The 18193-nt window shown below is 43.1% G+C and overlaps 1 protein-coding gene across 1 annotated transcript; it reads left to right on the forward strand.

Moving 5' to 3' along the window:
- Positions 1–10739: 10739 nt before the first annotated feature.
- Positions 10740–16155, forward strand: LOC104323255 (fatty acid-binding protein 5). The gene is made up of 4 exons (XM_069779573.1): positions 10740–10916; positions 13885–14057; positions 15040–15144; positions 15273–16155. The coding sequence occupies exons 1-4, from the start codon at positions 10841–10843 to the stop codon at positions 15321–15323; spliced, it is 405 nt and encodes a 134-aa protein (XP_069635674.1). The 5' UTR covers positions 10740–10840; the 3' UTR covers positions 15324–16155.
- Positions 16156–18193: the final 2038 nt, after the last annotated feature.

The following is an 18193-nucleotide window of genomic DNA, read 5'->3' on the forward strand; positions in this document are numbered from 1 at the left end:
GACAGATCTCTTTGGACATTATTTCCTACAAAATTTCTATACAGTGGAATGCAAAATATTATTAGAGTGGTTATTATTTTTTAAAAGTATTAAATACAAAAATTTGAAGAAAACTTTGAAAGTATTCATCATTGACTTATCTGAGGGACAGGAAGCTGCAAATACAGAGTGGATTTTGTAATACTATGTTTATAATACGTCTGTTGCTAAGTCCCTGCCATTTTCTTCCTCTCTTTTTCAAGAAAGTATGAAATTTGCTAAATGTAAATTTAGCTCAGCGATTAAAGTAACAAGGTAATGGGACTGTGAACACACAGTAGAGCTACTCATCCTGCATAAAAGTAGCTAAGTTTAGCTCAAAGGTAAAGGTACGTTAGTTTTTTTCATAATTGGAGAAAAGGGCTATCTTTGAAGTTCAGTTTTGTAATATTTTTGTCACTCACTTTTGGGAGATTTCATTAAATATTTTATAAAGATCAAAGGGAGAGCTTTATTTGGTGTTTATAGCCCTATGTCCAACCCTGTTATTTATTGAAGTAAGTGCTTAGGTGTCTCATCTGTATTGCAAAGCTCTGTGGGTTTGGGAGGGTTGATCCCTCCTCAGGCTGTGCAGGTGAAGGTGTCAACTGCACACGTTTTTCATGTACATCAGTTTTGTTCTAGTTCAATTCATAATGAAAATGTAATTAAAGTTCCAATTTTGAGAATTGCAGGTGCAGTACTCTTGAGAGGCATTAGTTCTACCTGTTGTTAATCAGATGCCTGACTTCTATAAAATTGTAGTACATATATTTCCAAAGTTAATTTGGCAGCAGATTTAGGGCACAAATCTGAAACAAATTTTACCTTACTTTTGCAGAGATTTGTAAATGGATACTTTCCTTTCTGAAAGCAAGGTTGTTTTAAATAGCACTGTCAAGGTAGTTCTTTGCAACTTCTTCACGAGGATGCTGAAGTCAAGGTGATACGTTGGAGAAGCAGAGCTGTGCTAAAGATGTTTGATGATATTTTATGGTGGCCTCCTCTGTGTGTTTGCAACACATAGAAGAGAGTGAGATAAGATGACTGGGGCAGATGGGTCAGTGAAATTTAGATGTGGGATCAATAGATGTGAATGACTTAGTCTGGGATGAATACCTTCTCTGCAGCCTCTTACCCTTTTTTTTATTAGGCCACCAACTCTTCTGAGTGGTTTCAGAGTGCTGAGCTCCTGAACCTGCGACTGAGCGTCCTTCTAGTGGAGGAGTTATGAGAACACCTGAAACTGAGAGGATTTTAAATCCTGTCATGCTAGAAGAGCATCCTAGAAAGTGGACCAAATAGAAATAAGGCTGTTCAAAGGACAGTTTTGGTTTCTTTTCTTCCCCCCCACCCCAGTTTAGAAGAACATGGTATAGCATGACTTTACCTGAAGAAGCCTTACAGGGAAAGTGAGAATTGTTCAAGTGGAAAAACACTGCAGAATTATTCATTCCCTGGTTAATCATGTATTCATGTGCTCAAAAGCCCACTTACTGTAATATATCAGTGATTTTTTTTTTTTTTTTTTTTAGTTTTTTCTTTGACAGTTTGTGCAACAATGTTGGTGTGTAAAACTTTGGTTTAAATGTGAAGCACTTACATCCATCTTAAATAATTACCCATCTGTAAGTACTTAAAGAGTAAAACAGGAGTTAAGTGATATTAAGTTTCTGTAGTGTTTATATTGGCCCAAGATTGGGGTTTATATTTCTGAAGAGAAAAATGAAAAATGAAGATTCTAGTTCAGGCTTTTTATAGCCCAAATAAATCCTCTCCACTGTTGAAGAAAGGTGATTTTTTTTTATTTTTTTTTTTTTGCTTTACTTGCATGGATGGGCATTTTGCTCTGTAAAGACATGCTCTTAATAGGTTGCTTTCATTTTAACCCAGAGATGCCCAACCTTTTTGTTTAGGTTAGGCCAAAGGCCTGTGACGTAGCTGTTGAGAGATGACTGACAGTTCAGTGGATGAGGTGTTAGCTGATGCTGCTTTTGCTGTGTGTTCTAGTAGCTGCAGTTTGCAGTGGTAAAACTGATACATTTTCTGCATGAAAAAGAAGTAATGACTAGGATTTGAATATGTAAGGTATAAATGAAAATATACAGGACAGAAAAACAAAAATGTGCATTCTCAAGACAACAAGATATTGAAGTGATATAAACAAGCAATATGGGCAAGAAGGTACTCCTCTGGTTATTATTATGCTAATATGTAGAAAATTGCTCTCCCTGTACCATGTAGATAAAGGTACGAATTTATTTTTCAAGTATGTTAAAGATAATCTTTAATGAATTTCTTCCCTAAGCATTTAGATAACTTTGCTGCAAGCTGTTCATACAGTATCAATTTCTGCTGCTGTCTGATTGACAAACAAAGCCGAGTGACCTGCTGCTCTTCCTGACATGCACAGTCTAGGGCTGTGGATATAGAGGGTATTAAGGTCAGTCATGCAGAACAAAGCAGGGCTGGGTGAGCATTGACTTTGCATGTTATTATTTTCTAGCCCACTAATCTTGATTACTATACCCCACCAAAAATGTGGGTACTTGCCTAAATATAAAAGAAACTGGAACAAGCCCTGAAAACACTAGGATTAACTAAATACAAACACCATGTCTGTGTAGGGTGTCTGATAGCAGGTGATGACATTAAAATGTCTAGATCTCTAATACCTGGAGATTTAAAACGATGATTAGAATAATCTTAGACCTGTGTATCATACAAATACCTATTTATTTAGAAGTTCTTGTCAATGCATAGGGAAAATAGTCCTGAAACAGATGAATGTGCCATTCGGGTAACACTAGCTGGTCAGGGTAATCCCTTTTTAAATATCTGCAGCACTGTTTTTAGAAAAAAGATAATGGTGTCTTTATTAAACATTTCAACCAGGAGCAGCAGTGTTAGTGAACATTTCCACAGTAAGTTTTAACTACTAGCTGGCCCAAATAAGTACAAAATTGCAGTGTCCTGATGCCTTTCTTGCAAGGTAGAAACGTGCTACCAGAGGTAGTTCATGCATACCGGTGCAAATTCTGTTCTTTGTTATTTTTGTGGACCTCAATTTGGGCAATTTCGTGCTACATATTGTAGGAAAAACTGGTTGCAATACAGTATTGCTCTGCAAACCCCACTTGAGGAGTGTAAGATGCTTTAAATCTCAATTATTTTGAAAATGTGGCAATCTAATACGTTTTTGTTGTTTGTGAACGTGTAAAAGGTGTCATCTACTAATTTCAGAAAATTGCCCACAAGTATTTGCCCTGTTAGATGTGGAAGAATGCATTAGTTTTGGTTGGCTTCTAGTTCTTCACCTCTACTATATATAAATTTTGAATGACCAAGGAGTTTACATGGTGCAAGGAAGCCAAAAAAAAAAAAAAAATTAAATATCCTTGGACTGTATTTAACAATTCTCAAGACTTTTGCTCCCAAGTGTATCGGGTATCTTCTGCATGCGGACTCTCCCTGTGCAGGTGTACACACCCCTTGCAGTTTGAGTTGCTGGCCTACTGCCCACCTCATCAACTACATGTGTGACCAGCTTCTGTGGGTGCTGGGCTCTGCTTCTCCACTGGGTGGTTTGGAGTCACCTTCAGACTGACAGGTCACCTATCAGCAGTGCCTCTCCCAGCTGCACTTCCCTCCCTTCTCCTTCTCCAGGTGTAACAGCACCAGGAAAGAAAAAGGCTATTTGATCTCATCCAGTCTTACCTTTTCCCCCTGGAAGGCCTGAGTCACTCATCTGAGCCTTTTTTATTGTCTGCTGCGAGCTTGCGGTAGCTTCAAGCAACCAAGGTGCTTTGCTCCTGGTAGACCACTACTTGTTCTCCGTGCTCAACCTCGCTCTGTATGCTGAGAAATGTTTGGACAGAGCAGCACGAATGGTTAGAGATGCTACTTTGCTTCTGATGGTCTTTAACTTAACAACAAATTGTCTTTACCTTGAGCTGGCCTTCTCAAGATGTTACAAAATTAAGGCTGTGCCCAGGGATAGATGTTAGAGGTGTGAAAGCAAAGGAGTTGCCGACCTGTTTTGATCCTGTCTTGTTAAGTTTCAAAGTGGTACTTGAAAGCAGAGTTAAGGCAAGCGTAAAGACTCTGCTTGACTTAAAGCTGTCTCCTGCATACTGGCAGTGTTGCCAGAAGAGGTTAATGACATATCAGAGGAGATCTCTGCATTGTGCTTCACTGGATGAGGGGAGTTTGACTTACTTACAAATGAAAAGAACGTTTCTTGTAAGACAAAATAGCTGGAAAAGTGGACCAGCAGACCTGTTTGTTACAGGAATGCTCAGTCAGTAGGAGCAAAGCCTGGGAAAGACGAGTCTGTAGTGGACAGGTTTTCGCAACGCAGACTGGCAGTCCCTGCAGGAAGTTCAGAGGACAGGCAGGAGGCAAAGCAGCATGTTCCTTCCTTACTCAGGCACTACTCTGTTTCTTTTGACCCCTCCACCCTTTTTCAGCGAGGAGTCAAAGACTAGCCTTACTATAAATGCAGCATGGTCAGCATGCAAAGCCAGCAAATTTGTCATCTCAAATGTAGTTCTTGCACAGATTCACTGAATTGTCTTTTCATTACTGGTGAATCTAAGTGGTTCAGATCACTTGCACAATAAAAGAAACGATAATTACTTTCACAGAGTTTTTAAAGTCTCTTTTTCTAGGTGGGGCTTTATAGAACTTGTTTTCAGAATCCAATTCTCAAATGAATTTCAAAGTATTTACTGGAAATGGGCAAATTTAAGAATCGGATAGTTAATTCCTCCTTTCCTTCATGCAGCCAGATCAGTATCAAGTTAAACTGCATGTAAAAGTGCCAAAATCAGTACCAGAAACTATCTTGCGGCAGAAGCATAGGAAAAAATCAGGGAACTGTAATGTAGTTTCTTGCCTCCGTATAGATTTTCTCTGGCCTAGGTGTTAGATATGTAAGATCATATCTTGAGAAGGAATCGAGGATGTAAACCTGAATACCATGAGGCTTTTCGAGTCTAGAAGAGCAAACTGGAGAATACTTGCCGGTCCTGCATGGTTGCCTGAGATACCAGAGGAAAGAATTTTCTTAGAAGATCTTTGGAATGCGAGTCATGTAGTCAGCACACTTGGCCAACTTAGTGTGTTGGCAATGGGAATGGGATAATAGTAAAAACTAGCTTTAACTTCCAAATGTTTTTCCCTAGATTCTTCTACAGTCCATGAAAGAGGAGGTCTTTTCTGAAAGGCGTGTCAGAACGGGAAGCTAATGCTTGAGTGACACCCTGGAGAGCTGATCTCTTCCTGCTGCACACAAGTGTGAGGAGACTTGTGCTTTTTGGCAAAAGCTAGCCTTCATCAACAGTGCCCCAGGGATCTCTTTAAAACCTAAGCCCTTGTCACCCCAGGATAAAGTCCTTTGGGAGCCCTGATCTGGTAGACAGGCTACACGTATTCCTAACATGACAGGATTTTGCTCAGCATGAAGAGCAGCAATTGCAGTCCCTCTCCAGTGCTGCTGGGAAAGGCGTTGGTATCCACATCACACTGAGAAGACCCTTCCTCTGCAGAGGACGAGTGTCAGGCTCTGCCCTCCAGATTTCTATAGCTGTGATACTCGCCTTGGTGACGTCCTGAGAATGAAAAGTAGTGCAATCATTATAACTATAAATTAAACTGTTTTCCTGAGGTTACCTTCACAGTGGTCGATCAATATCCTTAGTAATGAAACTCTACTTATAATATGCAATCAAAAAAATAATGGTAAAACTTTATACACCCCTTCCAAAATCCAGTGGGCACATCTGTAATTTGTGATACTAAATTTCATAGGCTAATTAATCATCATGGGTAGAAATATTTCTTTTATCATTATTTATTCCAAGTATTTTTGCCATTCCTTGTCCTTATGTCCTTACTGTTCCAGACCACACAGAAAGGACAAAGTTGGGGGGTTTATTTGGCTTTATTTGTAGAGCTTTGGGATAATTTTTTGTACATCTGAGGTTTCTAGAGAGCCATGCCGGAGTATTATCTTTCTGAAAGTCTCCTCTGTGAGCAGGTATCCCCTGCTAATATACTCCTGTTCTATGTGGATCAAAGGCCTTTTCGGTGCTAAAACTACAGCTATGGACAACTTGTAGTGATCCTGATCTCTTTTTTTAATATTGTAATGACTATGCTGATTATCAAATTCTGAAGATAAAAATATTTTTGTACTAATGCGTGGATGTTTGCTATTCAAGGTAGATACTGCTGCTAAATAAAGAGTTTTTTTCAAAGCTTCCCAATTTAGACAGTAGCTCTTCTATCTGCAGTCCCTGTGAGCTGACCTGGAACTGACATCAGGTCATTTTTGTCTGGAAAGAGGAAAATGAAGCCTATAGTGCTCTTGCTGGTCACTGCAGGCTCTGGAGCTTTCTCTCCTGTCATTGAGGCACGGTACAATCGGTGAGCTGTCACACCATTGCCGCAGTAAACTTTGCCCTCGATGTAAGCATTTCCTTTTAAAGTTGCTTTGAACATGCTGCTGACAGCGTACAGGACATACGCTGAGGTTGCCGGCATGTTAATTGCATTATAGTAATGCTCTGTGGCATCAGCAAGGATCGGGGCTCCGGTTGGCTCGGCACTGCACGCAGGCACGCGTGAGCCTGCCCGTCCCCGACAGCCGGCCACCCAGAGCAGATGCAGCAGTGGCCAGATCCAGAGCAAGGACTGCTTCGACCCATGCTCCTTAGACTAAGCTGTGCTGGAGAGTAAGATGGCTTTGGCTTTGTTTGGACTTGAAAAACTGAGATGTATCGCACAAAGCTCATTGATAAAACAGAGGCCATGCCCAGCTCTTTTAACTCAGAGGTAATAAAATGCCGATATGCCAGAAGATCTTTGCATATTGACATACAAATGAAAACTTGCAGGTTCATGTGTTGCTTCATAATCCCTGGTCTAGTATTGCCCAAGCAAATGGCTCCTGAGCTGGAGTAAAGCTTACCCAGGCCAGCTATGCAACCATAGCACGTGTTTCATCATGTCTGTGCAGTGATGACATGGCTGGGAAAGGAAAACCACACTTGTACAACAAGGAAACAGAAACAAAGCTGTGCTACCTATGCAGTTTTTCTCATCCATGCCTTGGGGGTGAGTAACTATTATTCATGGACTGCTTTGATTTTTTTCACAGCTAGGGATAGGCTGGAGAGTAAAATTTGGGCTGTGGTGTCCAATTTTCCTGGCAATTTTTTAAGGCTTTCTTAAGAGGTAATCTTGTCTAGAAGAAGCCTACCAGTTAGAGATGGTACTATATATACACGATGTATCTGTATACTAGAAGAAAAGCAAGATCCTCCCTTTTATACAGTAAAGCAAAGCATAGCGCTATCAGATTGGGTTCCTTCCAAGTTAAACATATGGGCAGTTTAATGAGTAAAGGTCTAGGGAAAAAGTTACACCTCCTATGCAACTTAATCAGCGATATGTTGCAGACGAGGAGGTGGTGCTCTGCCCTGCCCAAGCAGGAGGTATTATGACTCCGAAAGATGAAATATGACTTAGCTTGCATGCAATGGGTAATGCTATGGCTACGTGAAGAGAAACCTCAAACACTGCTGGCCACAGCTTCCCAACTCTCATGTCAGGTGAAGCATCACTGCACGACACACACTTGCCCAAAGGAGTAGAACGAAGGTGTCTGTGCACTCTTTTGCCTTCATCCTTTTCTTTGCACTTGGTAATGAAGGACTGTAATATCCTCCCCTCCTACGAGATGCAAAGGCTTGACTACCTCGGGAAAACATTCACTCTGGCAGGCCAAGCTGCCAAGGTGGTGGTTGCTTCTAACTGTGGCTACGTGCTTTCCGTGCAGCTAATTTCCACGGAAAAATTTACGCTTCTCATTGTAAATTTGATTCTCCTTCTCTTGGACAATGTATAGTCTAACGTGGAGATGAGCACAACTTCAGAGAACTTCAGCTGTCTGCGCTGAAACAATTATATGCGGCGTAGGAGTTGAACACTTTCCATATGAATACATGTATTTGCTGCTTCTCTTTGGGTGTATCATCTCGAGAAAAGAGGAAACTACATACACAAAACACGTCTGACTGTGATGTCAGCCTCAAACCAGGTAGGAACTGGGATTTACAGAGATGGATCCCTGTGGCCCAAGCATCTCTGAATATCTGACCATTTTACCTTGGGTCCCGAAGTAGGAGCCCATATTTGACCAATATATATACTGTACTGTTACAGTAAAACATAACGCATTGTAGCCCAGTCCGCTCATACCTTCCCAGAAGGATACATATCTGGCTCCTCTAGTTACTTTATTTGCTATGTGAGATACCACAGATTTCAGCACTATCCTGTTTCGAAGACATTTTGAGATGTGGCATTGACAGCGTCACAGCCAGTAATCTGTGTCACCAGATTAATTTGCAAAACATTAAATCTTCATAAAAACTGAGAGAGATTTTTCACTGTATCCTAATAGTCTGTGTGTCAGAAAAGAGAGATAAGATTCTCTTTTCTTCTTACATCTTATATGAACTTACATGCTTAGACTTGAAAAATTTGTAAGGAGAATAAATCAAACCAAATAACTTGTGGGAGGAATCAAAAACATAGCAACGTTCTGCACAGGTAGGTAGCCGTATCTCCATGTACTTCAGATCCAGGAATACTTTCTCACCACTAGATGGAAATAGTGGATTTTACATCTTCTGCTGCATTATCAGCACTTATACCTGAATGCTATTTGCATATCATAAGCCATCTGCAGGCAGCACTGCAGAAATGTGGATCCGAAATTCTTTGCTAGCATACGTGGAGTAAAGCCAAGATTTCTATTTCTAGAAATTGTCCCCTTTTTACAAGACCGAAGACTTCCTAATTCCTGAAGGATGATTCTGTTTGATCCCTCATCTAATTGCTTTTCATTTATCCTTTCTGTAAGCAACCAGAAAAGAACTGCAGGACGGATGGCATTTTGGTGCCACTACCATGAATTAGGTAGTAAACATCAGCCTATTTTAAAATTTACTCCGAAGCCTCTTGCACAAGAAAAACAAACAAACAAACGAAAGATAAAAGTGGAAGGAAGTTGAAAGTCTTGTGTTTCAATGTACCTACTTAATGACAAAAAAAAGCAATGTGGCTTGCTGCCTTATGAGCAGACGCTATAGTGTTGTTTGCATATTAAAAGCAAGCATAGTCAGAGAAGTGGAAGGTAATTAAAGGAGGCTCAGTAGGGAAGGATAGTTAGAAGGATTTTTTAAAAAATCTCAGTTGAAAAATGAGCTTACTACTTAGTGTATGACAAATCTGACCTTTTCTAGAAAGCATTGAACCTTCAAACTGATTCAGTTTAGCTCTACTAAGTTGCATCACTGCGAAGCATAAAGGGAAGCAGCCTCCTTGCACCAAAACATTGGGATTCACGGCACCTTCTCATGTTGTGAAATGCTGGAACCAGCACACAAACCTTGCTGAGACATCTCAGTCTCAAATGCCTCAACGAAAGTACTAGCAGAGAAACATAGCCACGGCTCCTCCATCAAAAAACTCCAGGCACTAGGTGTATCTCCAGCTTTTTGTTTTTCTGGCGAGGAGAAAGTAGCTATGGGTTTCATCCAGTCTGATACAAGGCCAAAAGAGGCAGAGACTGGCATAACCCTGACGCTGGAAACAAATCTTGGGGATACATTGGAATCAGGATTTCTGTTGTGGCTTAGAAATAGCAGCTTTCTCACAAAATGTGACAGTAAATCCCTCTGCTCACCTGGCAGAATTTGGCAGAAGATTGGCTCAAACCTCATGTGGCCTGGTAACGGCATGTATTTTATGATGGTACTTCTGCACCAGTGTACAGTAATGGCAGCTGCTGTGTTTTCCTTCAGGAAGTAGGAATTAGGTTATCGCAGTTCAATATGGACAGAAACCAAGGTACCAAATCTGCATTTCTCCAGCGCTAAAGCACGAGGTTGCATTCAGGCTTCGATTTTTCCTGTGTACTGCAAGTGCCTCCATTAGTTCTGTATTTGGATTGAGCTTGTTTGCCACCTGGTCACTGTGTGCGTGTGTAAGAGGTCTGTGCCGGGGTCGCAGCACGCTATGGATTGCTGTAGTTCAGTAATACGTGATATACCAGCGGGCCTTGAGGGGAGGCTGGGAAGGCCCGCAATAAAAACCCGATAAACTGCTTGGGGATGCGGACTCCTTTATTGCTCTGCCTCTGTGCCATATGATGCCCCGTGCTCGTTTGCTCCCAAATTATCCGTGAAAAGCGTGGTACGTAATAAACGGCGTAATTTAGGATTCAGTGCCCCAGACTTTAACGACTTCCCTGGAGCCAAAATCCTGGAGACTGGCTTTGGCCCCCACGGGTGCCCTCTTCGCCGCGGTAGGCGCCGGGTGCTGCGTGCGTCCGAAGAGGCGTTGAGGCCGCGACGTCCTGGGCGGGATGGCTCGGGCGGTGTCCCACCGTTTCTGGGGGCAGCGTGCCGTCCCGGGGGGCCGCAGGCCCGGGGTGGGGACGGTGTCCGCGTGTGCGTGTCCGCGTGTGCGCGTCCGTGTGCGGGTGTGCGGGAGGAGGGCGGGCAGCGCCGCGGCGTGCCCGCTCTTGCCGCCGCCGCCGCCGCGGGCGGGACTCGCCGGGCGGGGGCTCGGCGGGGAAGGGGCCGGGGCGCGGCGGGCGCCCCATTGGCTCTCCGCGGCGGCACATGTCGCCGGCCCCTCTATAAAGGCGGCCGCGGCCGCGCTGCAGCCCGTCCTCCTGCCTCCGCGCCTTGCCAGGGACGCCGACAGCCCCAGCGCCGCCTCCATCGCCATCGCCATCGCCATCGCCATGGCCATCGATGCGTTTTTAGGCAAATGGTGCCTCGTCTCCAGCGAGGGCTTCGAGGAGTATATGAAGGAGCTGGGTAAGGGGCCGGCGGCTCTCCGCCTGCGGGGGGGAGGGAGGGAGGGAGGGCTGCCGGCCCCGGCCGCCCCGGGGACGCGCCGCCGCCGGCCGGCGAGGCTCTGTCCAAGGTCCGCGGCGGGCGCGGCCCCGGCGCCGGGCCGTGAGCTGCGGGGGGGCGGCCGGGCCGTGAGCTGCGGGGGGCGGCCCGGCCGTGAGCTGCGGGGGGGGCGGCGGCGGCGGGGCGGCTGCGGTGCCGGGATGCTCCGGGATGCGGCCCTGGGGGCTCCGCGCCCTCCCGGCGCCGCGGAGGGGGCGCCGGCCGGAGGCAGACCCTTCCTCCCGGGAGAGCAGCCCCCTCCGGCCCCGCGTCCTGAAGATGTCGGCAACCCTTTTTGCACCGTAATTGCTGCTGGGAGGCAGGTGCCGGTGCCAGCAGGCGCCCTCCCCGCCGCCCGGCCGGCCCCTCCCGCCCGCAGCGCCCCTGATCACCGGCCGGTGCCGGCAGCCCCGCTGCCATCGGGCCGGTTTGCTCCTCCCTCTCCCCCCGGGGCGAGGAGCCGGGGCAGCCCGGGGCGGTGGGACCGGCGGAGGGGAGCGGGCTCCGCGCTCGCCCTGGCCGGGGAGCGGGGCGGCGGATGGCGGAGGCCGCGCGGCAGCGCCGCTGCCGGGGCCCGGCCGGGCTGACGGCGCCCGGGGCGGCCACACACAGACCTGCTGGGCCTGGGCTGCCTCCCCGTCAAGTCACCGTGGGTGTCTCCTCACCAGAAGGCCAAACTGGATCAACTGCCTGTGGGTAACCGACAGCCGAGCGCGCTGCCAGAGGCTGTTTGTATGCGTCTGTGGGTAGTAGCACCCTTATCTCAGGGCGATAGTCCCGGCTTGTTATCCCGGCTTCCAAGCTGCCCTGCGTTTTGTAACGCGAAGCTGCTGAAGCGAGAACAGACCTGACAGCAGGAGCCTCCTCTGCAAGTTCAGATTCACCACCTCCCTGCGAGCATCCCGGCCAGCAGGTGACAGGCACCTTGCGGTGTCTGCGTAGCCCAGGAGCTACTATTTTCTGCAATTTATTCACTGCTGAAAGCTAGGCTATTTTCTCAAGAGGCGGAAGATGTGGCCTCGAATGTCTTTGGCGGGAGGAGGGGAAGGAATTTAAGTCTTGCGCTCTTCATGTAAAATCCAAAAGGCATCACTGCATTTACACTCTGCAAACAGCGGTGGCTGTAACTGTATTTTGTGAGAGGCCTGTCAATATGTGATAGCTATGATGCGAGAAAGCCTTCTGGACTGAGCCCTTTGGGAGACTTTGGCGGAAATTCAAGAATTTTAAGCTCAGCTCAGTTCAGCCATGGATTAGGATGCCGCGGTGCTCACATCTAACAGCCAGCGCCAGGCATATGCCAAGTTGCAACTTCGAAGTAGAAATTAAGTGCTAGAACTGCAGAGCACCTCCCGTGTGTAGACAGCAACCGAGTGTTGTTTGTTTGTTTTTAGATTGCAATCTTAAACCAGTCAGTTTTCCTTTTTACAGTTACAATTTAGGCAATTAAATTTACTCCAAGTCACACTTTAGGAGACAGCCCTTTATTGGATCTCACCCTCGCTGACCACTTAGGAAACTCTCTGCCTTTGACCCTACTGATGCACCATAAATGAGATTCTGCAGATTCTGCTCAGTCTGTATAAAAAAAGTTCGACGATAAAGAAGTTTGAATTTCACTCCTTGCCATATGGAAAACATATGCAGCTCATCTCTGTTTAGTTGGATCTCAAGGCGTAGCTGATCAGATAACTCCCTGATTACTCCGGACTGGATGACAGAAAAGGGGGGGGGGGGGTCACTGTCACAATAATTTCCATCTCTGGTCGGAAAAGCTGGACTGAGGAGGACTGGTTTTTTGCTCTGCAGGCTCAGTCCTGGAATCTCAGTTGAGTCTGGAGCAGAAGTGGCTGGGAAGTACTTTGTTATTTCCACCTCCCAAGGAAACTGTAATCTTTGCTTTGTGGACTCAGCCCTCACCCAAGTATCCTGTACACTCCAGGGGAGTGCTGTGCTGTTATGTGACAACATTTTCTAACTGCACCAGCTGCAGAGCCCAGACACTCTTGTGTGCCACCCAGACTTGGTGGCACTTTCTGCTCCATGTGGTTGCTTATCAATTCTTGGTTTGGATCTGCACTTTCCAATTTGATGGATTCACATTTGTTGCCCAACTACCCTCTTATTTGTATCTTCATCCTTCAGATCAAAAAGACTCAAGCAAACCCCTTAAACAGTGCACACAGGGGCTGAGGCAGGGTGAGTCTTTTTTTGCTGAAGAGTTTTGAGGGCTGCTGTCTCCACTCCAGATGATGATTTTTCAGTTATTCACAGAGCTCATTTCTCTCAAGGTCCTTTTTTTTTTTTTTGTGCATGCGTGTGTAAGCACTATTTTGCATGATAGTGGTTTCCTAATTCACAAGTCCATACTTTGGATACAGGATGTAGAAGATGGAATTGTATTAAAAATTGCATGTTTGCAATTGTGTACAGAGTGATGGAAGAGTATTTCTTGAGTAAGTTGAAATAAATATGCAGGTGGATTAATCTGTCATTTAAAAATAATCTGTAGAATTTTTAAAGTGTTCAGAATTTTGAAGGGAATAATTTTATATTAGTTTAAGCTTTTGTGTTTGTTTTCCTGTTTATTGTTTATTTCTGTTTGTAAAATTCAGTGTTGAGTTTTGGGACATCTGTGAGTCCTCTAGAGGGCAAAATAGATTTAACTTTAGCTCTCTGAGGAAGCAAAAGAATAACCCTGCAAATAAGCTTTTTTCCTTCCTCGTCAGTGGATAATTTAAAACATCCTCTTTCTTTGTGGCTCTTGAGCTTTGATTCTCAAGTGTACTTAAGTGCTAATTAAATGGGAATTCGGTATTTGAATTCCTGTGTGGCCCTAAGCCTTAGGGTTTGACTGACTTTGTGACACTCTGTGCCTCTCCCCTTGCAGGTGTGGGTATGGCCATGAGAAAAATGGGAAGCATGGCCAAACCCGATGTTTACATTATTAAGGATGGGGACACAATCACCGTAAAAACAGAAAGCACCTTCAAAACTTCACAGTTCAGCTTCAAGCTTGGTGAGAAATTTGAGGAGAATACATTAGATGGCAGGAAAACTCAGGTCAGTATGCTAGACTTCCTATTGAAAAAACAGAATTCTTTGGGTGTTTTACAGATGGAGATGCTCTTTAAAAATCAGTTTTCACATCCACACTAACAACGCTTTATTTGATGAACAGCTGTCTCTGTAAGTCTCATTGAAATAAATTCCTTTTTTTTTTTTCCCCCATGGATTAAGCAACTTCCAAAGAGGGAAAATGCTGAAACCAATAATGTCTTGTGTATTTTGTTGTTTTCAATTTGTAGCAGAAGCATTGTGTTAGTAAAACTAACAGACCTCTAAATCCCTGTTAAAGCCACATGCCACTTCATTTGAAGCCTGTGGAAAAAATCTCATTGATGTTTAATCAGAGTCCGTTCAGCCCTAGGGCTAACCTTTCTGCTCAATCTCGTATTTGCATAACAAGAGAGCCCGCTTGGTGTGCGGTGGGATAACAGACACACAAGGCATACATGTGAATCGCAGTCCCTAATCTCCAGTTTTAGAAGGCAAAGAGCTTCTCCCTGCACCGAGTAAGGAGAATATTCATCCAAAAGGAGGTTGAACACAAGGAAGCCTTCAAATATGCCTCTCTCATTTCCATGAGTGCTCTCTGTGTACCATTCCCCCCCCTCCAGCCACACACCGGTAATTCATCTATTATTGCAAGATCAGAGAAACGTTACACAAAAGCTCAAAGCCCTTGTACAAAGAGATTAACAGAAAACATCGGTCTGCTTTTGTTAATTGAAATTGTGCATGCTGTCAAAGGTCTGCCTGATGCAGGAATGTGTCAGAGCGGCGAGTAAACCGGCAGTGAGCTACTGCAGGAAGAGGATCAATAAAACATTTAAGATAATATCCTGGCTTTGTAGATGTCAATGGCAAAATCACTATTGAGTGAGCTGGGGTGGGAATTTTTCCTTTGGAATAAGGTGTCGGAAAGCCTCAGTCTTCATCAAATGTCATGGGTAAAATATTAATGTTTGGGTTCTTCTTTCAGACCCTTGTCAGCTTAAAAGATGATGGGTCACTGATTCAGGAGCAGGAATGGGATGGCAAGAAAACTGTAATCACACGGAAACTAGTAGATGGGCAATTGGTGGTGGTGAGTCCAGTCCCACTTTCTGATCCTTGAGTGCTGCTGGCCAGTAGCCTGAAAAGTAACTCTAAAAGATCTTTTTCCTTATAGTCTGTACTCAGGCAAATTAATAAATCCATCTCTTTATCTTCTAGGAATGTGACATGAATGGTGTCAAATGTGTTAGAGTCTACCAGAAAGCATGAGGACGTCATCATGTTCAGTAGGAACTTGCTACAAACAACTCAGTTCAGTGGACAGAGCTCCTTTACACTCCGTATTTTCCTTTTCCCTGTTTTCTAGTATTTCAATGGACTGAGTAGCTGAGTGCAATCCTTTTTAAAAGCCGTGATGTAACTATTATGTAACTATTCTGAATTTATGAGGCTGTTAAATAAAATTGTCAAATATATGAAGTGGAAATGTTGTTACTATAGTGGAATTTTAAAGTGAGGTTTTATAAAAACTCATTTTGGTTTTAGGCTCTACTACAAACTGCCTTCAGTTCAAGATTATGCAATATATGGCAACAGTTAACAGCAAGCTGAATTTTGACTAGCACCCTTAATTGCTAAGGTAGCAAGATCTGAAACAGAAAAAACATTCAGAGTTCAGGCTCTAGAGTTTTTTCTAACTTGCATGTTCGAAGGTAAATAGAATGGGATGGGTATAAATAAGAGATAAGCTTTGTTGGTGTTTAAGTAGAGGAATGTATTTTCAGGGGTTAGTTTGTTTTTTCATGTTTCAAACCCACAAATTTCTTATCTGAAAAAATATATACTGGTGAGCCAATGTAAACTTAAGCAAACATGTACATGCTTTGCTGAAAGGAAGCCTTATTTTGAGAAGACTCTTAGTTTTCCTAGCAAAATTCTTATTTCCTGTCTAATAACATTTTAAAAATTCTTAACCAAAATTACTGAAATACTGCCTAAAACTTAAAGCCTCATTTTATTTTATTTTATTTTTAAACTGGCTTGAAACACCTAGAAATGGAGTTTATATGCTTTAAAGTGCCATAATAAATAATCAGAAATATCGGTGTCTTGAGTATTACTTTTACACTGGTTGGGAAACAGAGCCTACGATGCTACTAATCTTCCAAAGAGATGTCAGACCAGATAAAATTAAAAAGGTTTAGGTGAATTTCTGTCACACCACATGAATGTGTCCTAAAAGTGAAACTATTTGGTGACAGGTGATGGGAAGATTTCTATCAGATTCAGAAGCCTAGGCGATCATGTAATTGCACACTTCCAGTTTGCAGCATCAGTCATTGCAGAATCCATTGCTACTTCAACCCTACTGATATTTCAGCTGCTCAGTGCATGTATCTTATTACTGAGCTTACCCTAATAGCAGAGAAGTCTGCTCTTCTTATGTTCATCCTACCAATCATGGAAAATTACTTTTCCCATAATTTTGGACCATTTATCCTTTTCATAATTTCCTGACTATTTATGAATCATCCCCTTTACCTATGTCATCTGAAAGAATTTATAGCTGGAGCATATTTCTTTCAATTTTATTTTTCATGATCTGTATAAAAGTAATTATTTTTCCTGGTCCCCTAATGTCTCCTTTTTGAATTGGCCAATCTTCATATTACCGTCATTTAGTATTTTTCCTGACTTTAATGTGAACCCTGAAGATCTATGCCGTATTCTTATACGGGACATTAGAAACAGATTTTTTTTTGTTATTAGGGGAAGGAATCTCCTTGTAGAAACAACAGAAACTAAAATGATCTGATGAGGAACCTGATAAGTTTGCAATCAGAAATACACTAAATAGTAGCAGGAGAATGGGCGCAGCCATCCATGGCATGGTATGAAAATCCTGCCTCCCTTCCAAAAGAAATAACATTACTGCTTGAAGTGGGACATTATGCTTTCTTTGGGGTCACTGGTCTATCACTTACAGCTGCTTGTTTGCTCTTCTGATACTGGGTAGTGTTAATTGTTTATCTTTAATTTGAATGGAAAAAGCTCCCAATGTCTTTCATAGGACATCCGTTTTGATTACAATGAGATCACTTCTTGTAAAACAAAAGGCAGAAGAGTATCTTTTTAGAGCAATTTCCTTTGGAAACAAGGCTTATAAAGTCTGTGTTTGTGTGTGTGTGTTCTCTGATTTCAGCCACATGCGAAGTAGAGGCTAGAGGTCCCAAAGATAATTATTCTTCCACAAATGTCATGAAAATAGGCAGCCTGATGAAGCAGATAGACCATTAAGTGCCTTGATGATAGAAAGACTGCACATGGAAGTGACATTTTGTTTGACATTAAATGGAAGAAAAACATCATAAGCCCTCTTGGCACACATAAGTTATCTTAAACACAAAAGTTGACCAATGGTAAGATGCAGATCAACAGGAAACTGGAATTCTTTAGAGCTAATTCTCCAGAACTACTTAGGCTCACATATTTATTTGCTTTATTTTGATGTTAGCTTCCGCCTATGTTGCTGGCAACTTCAATGTAAGTGTACTGTGACCAGGAACTACCATATATGCAACTATTTGTGTTAGATTACACCATATACTTAAAATGATAATTGTTTTATAGTACTGCAAGCCAAGATTTATAATGCTCAAGACTTGAAAATATAACTCATTTCCAGATTCCTTCTATTCATTATTACACAAACCAAAAGTTTTACTCTTCATGAAGGGTGTATACACAATGTTCTCATCAGTGTAAAATAACCGGTTGTCCTGAGATTTGAGTAACTCTCTGTAGTAGTTCACTATATCACACAACAAGGTGGTGGAAAACAAAGACTTCTGAAAACAACTGAAAAAGAAGAAATTATGCATTATCCAGCCAGGACTGCTTTATAATGCTACAGAATTATGAAATAAGGAGACAAGTTTTGTTGTGACATTTTAGCACATGTTTTTGAAAATATTTTGGAGGGATAAAAGAAACATGTTCAGCAAACTGAAGCTGCAAGTAAAACTTGCTCAAAGAGAAGCAGTTTCCATGTCCACTCCAACACATGTTCATTTAAAGTCACGAGCAGTGTCCAATTTATATCTTTCTATCTCACTGTCTTCTCAAATTGGTGTAGTTCT

This window comes from Haliaeetus albicilla, chromosome 3 (assembly GCF_947461875.1).
Source record: "Haliaeetus albicilla chromosome 3, bHalAlb1.1, whole genome shotgun sequence".
In the NCBI taxonomy this organism is placed as follows: Eukaryota; Metazoa; Chordata; class Aves; order Accipitriformes; family Accipitridae; genus Haliaeetus; species Haliaeetus albicilla.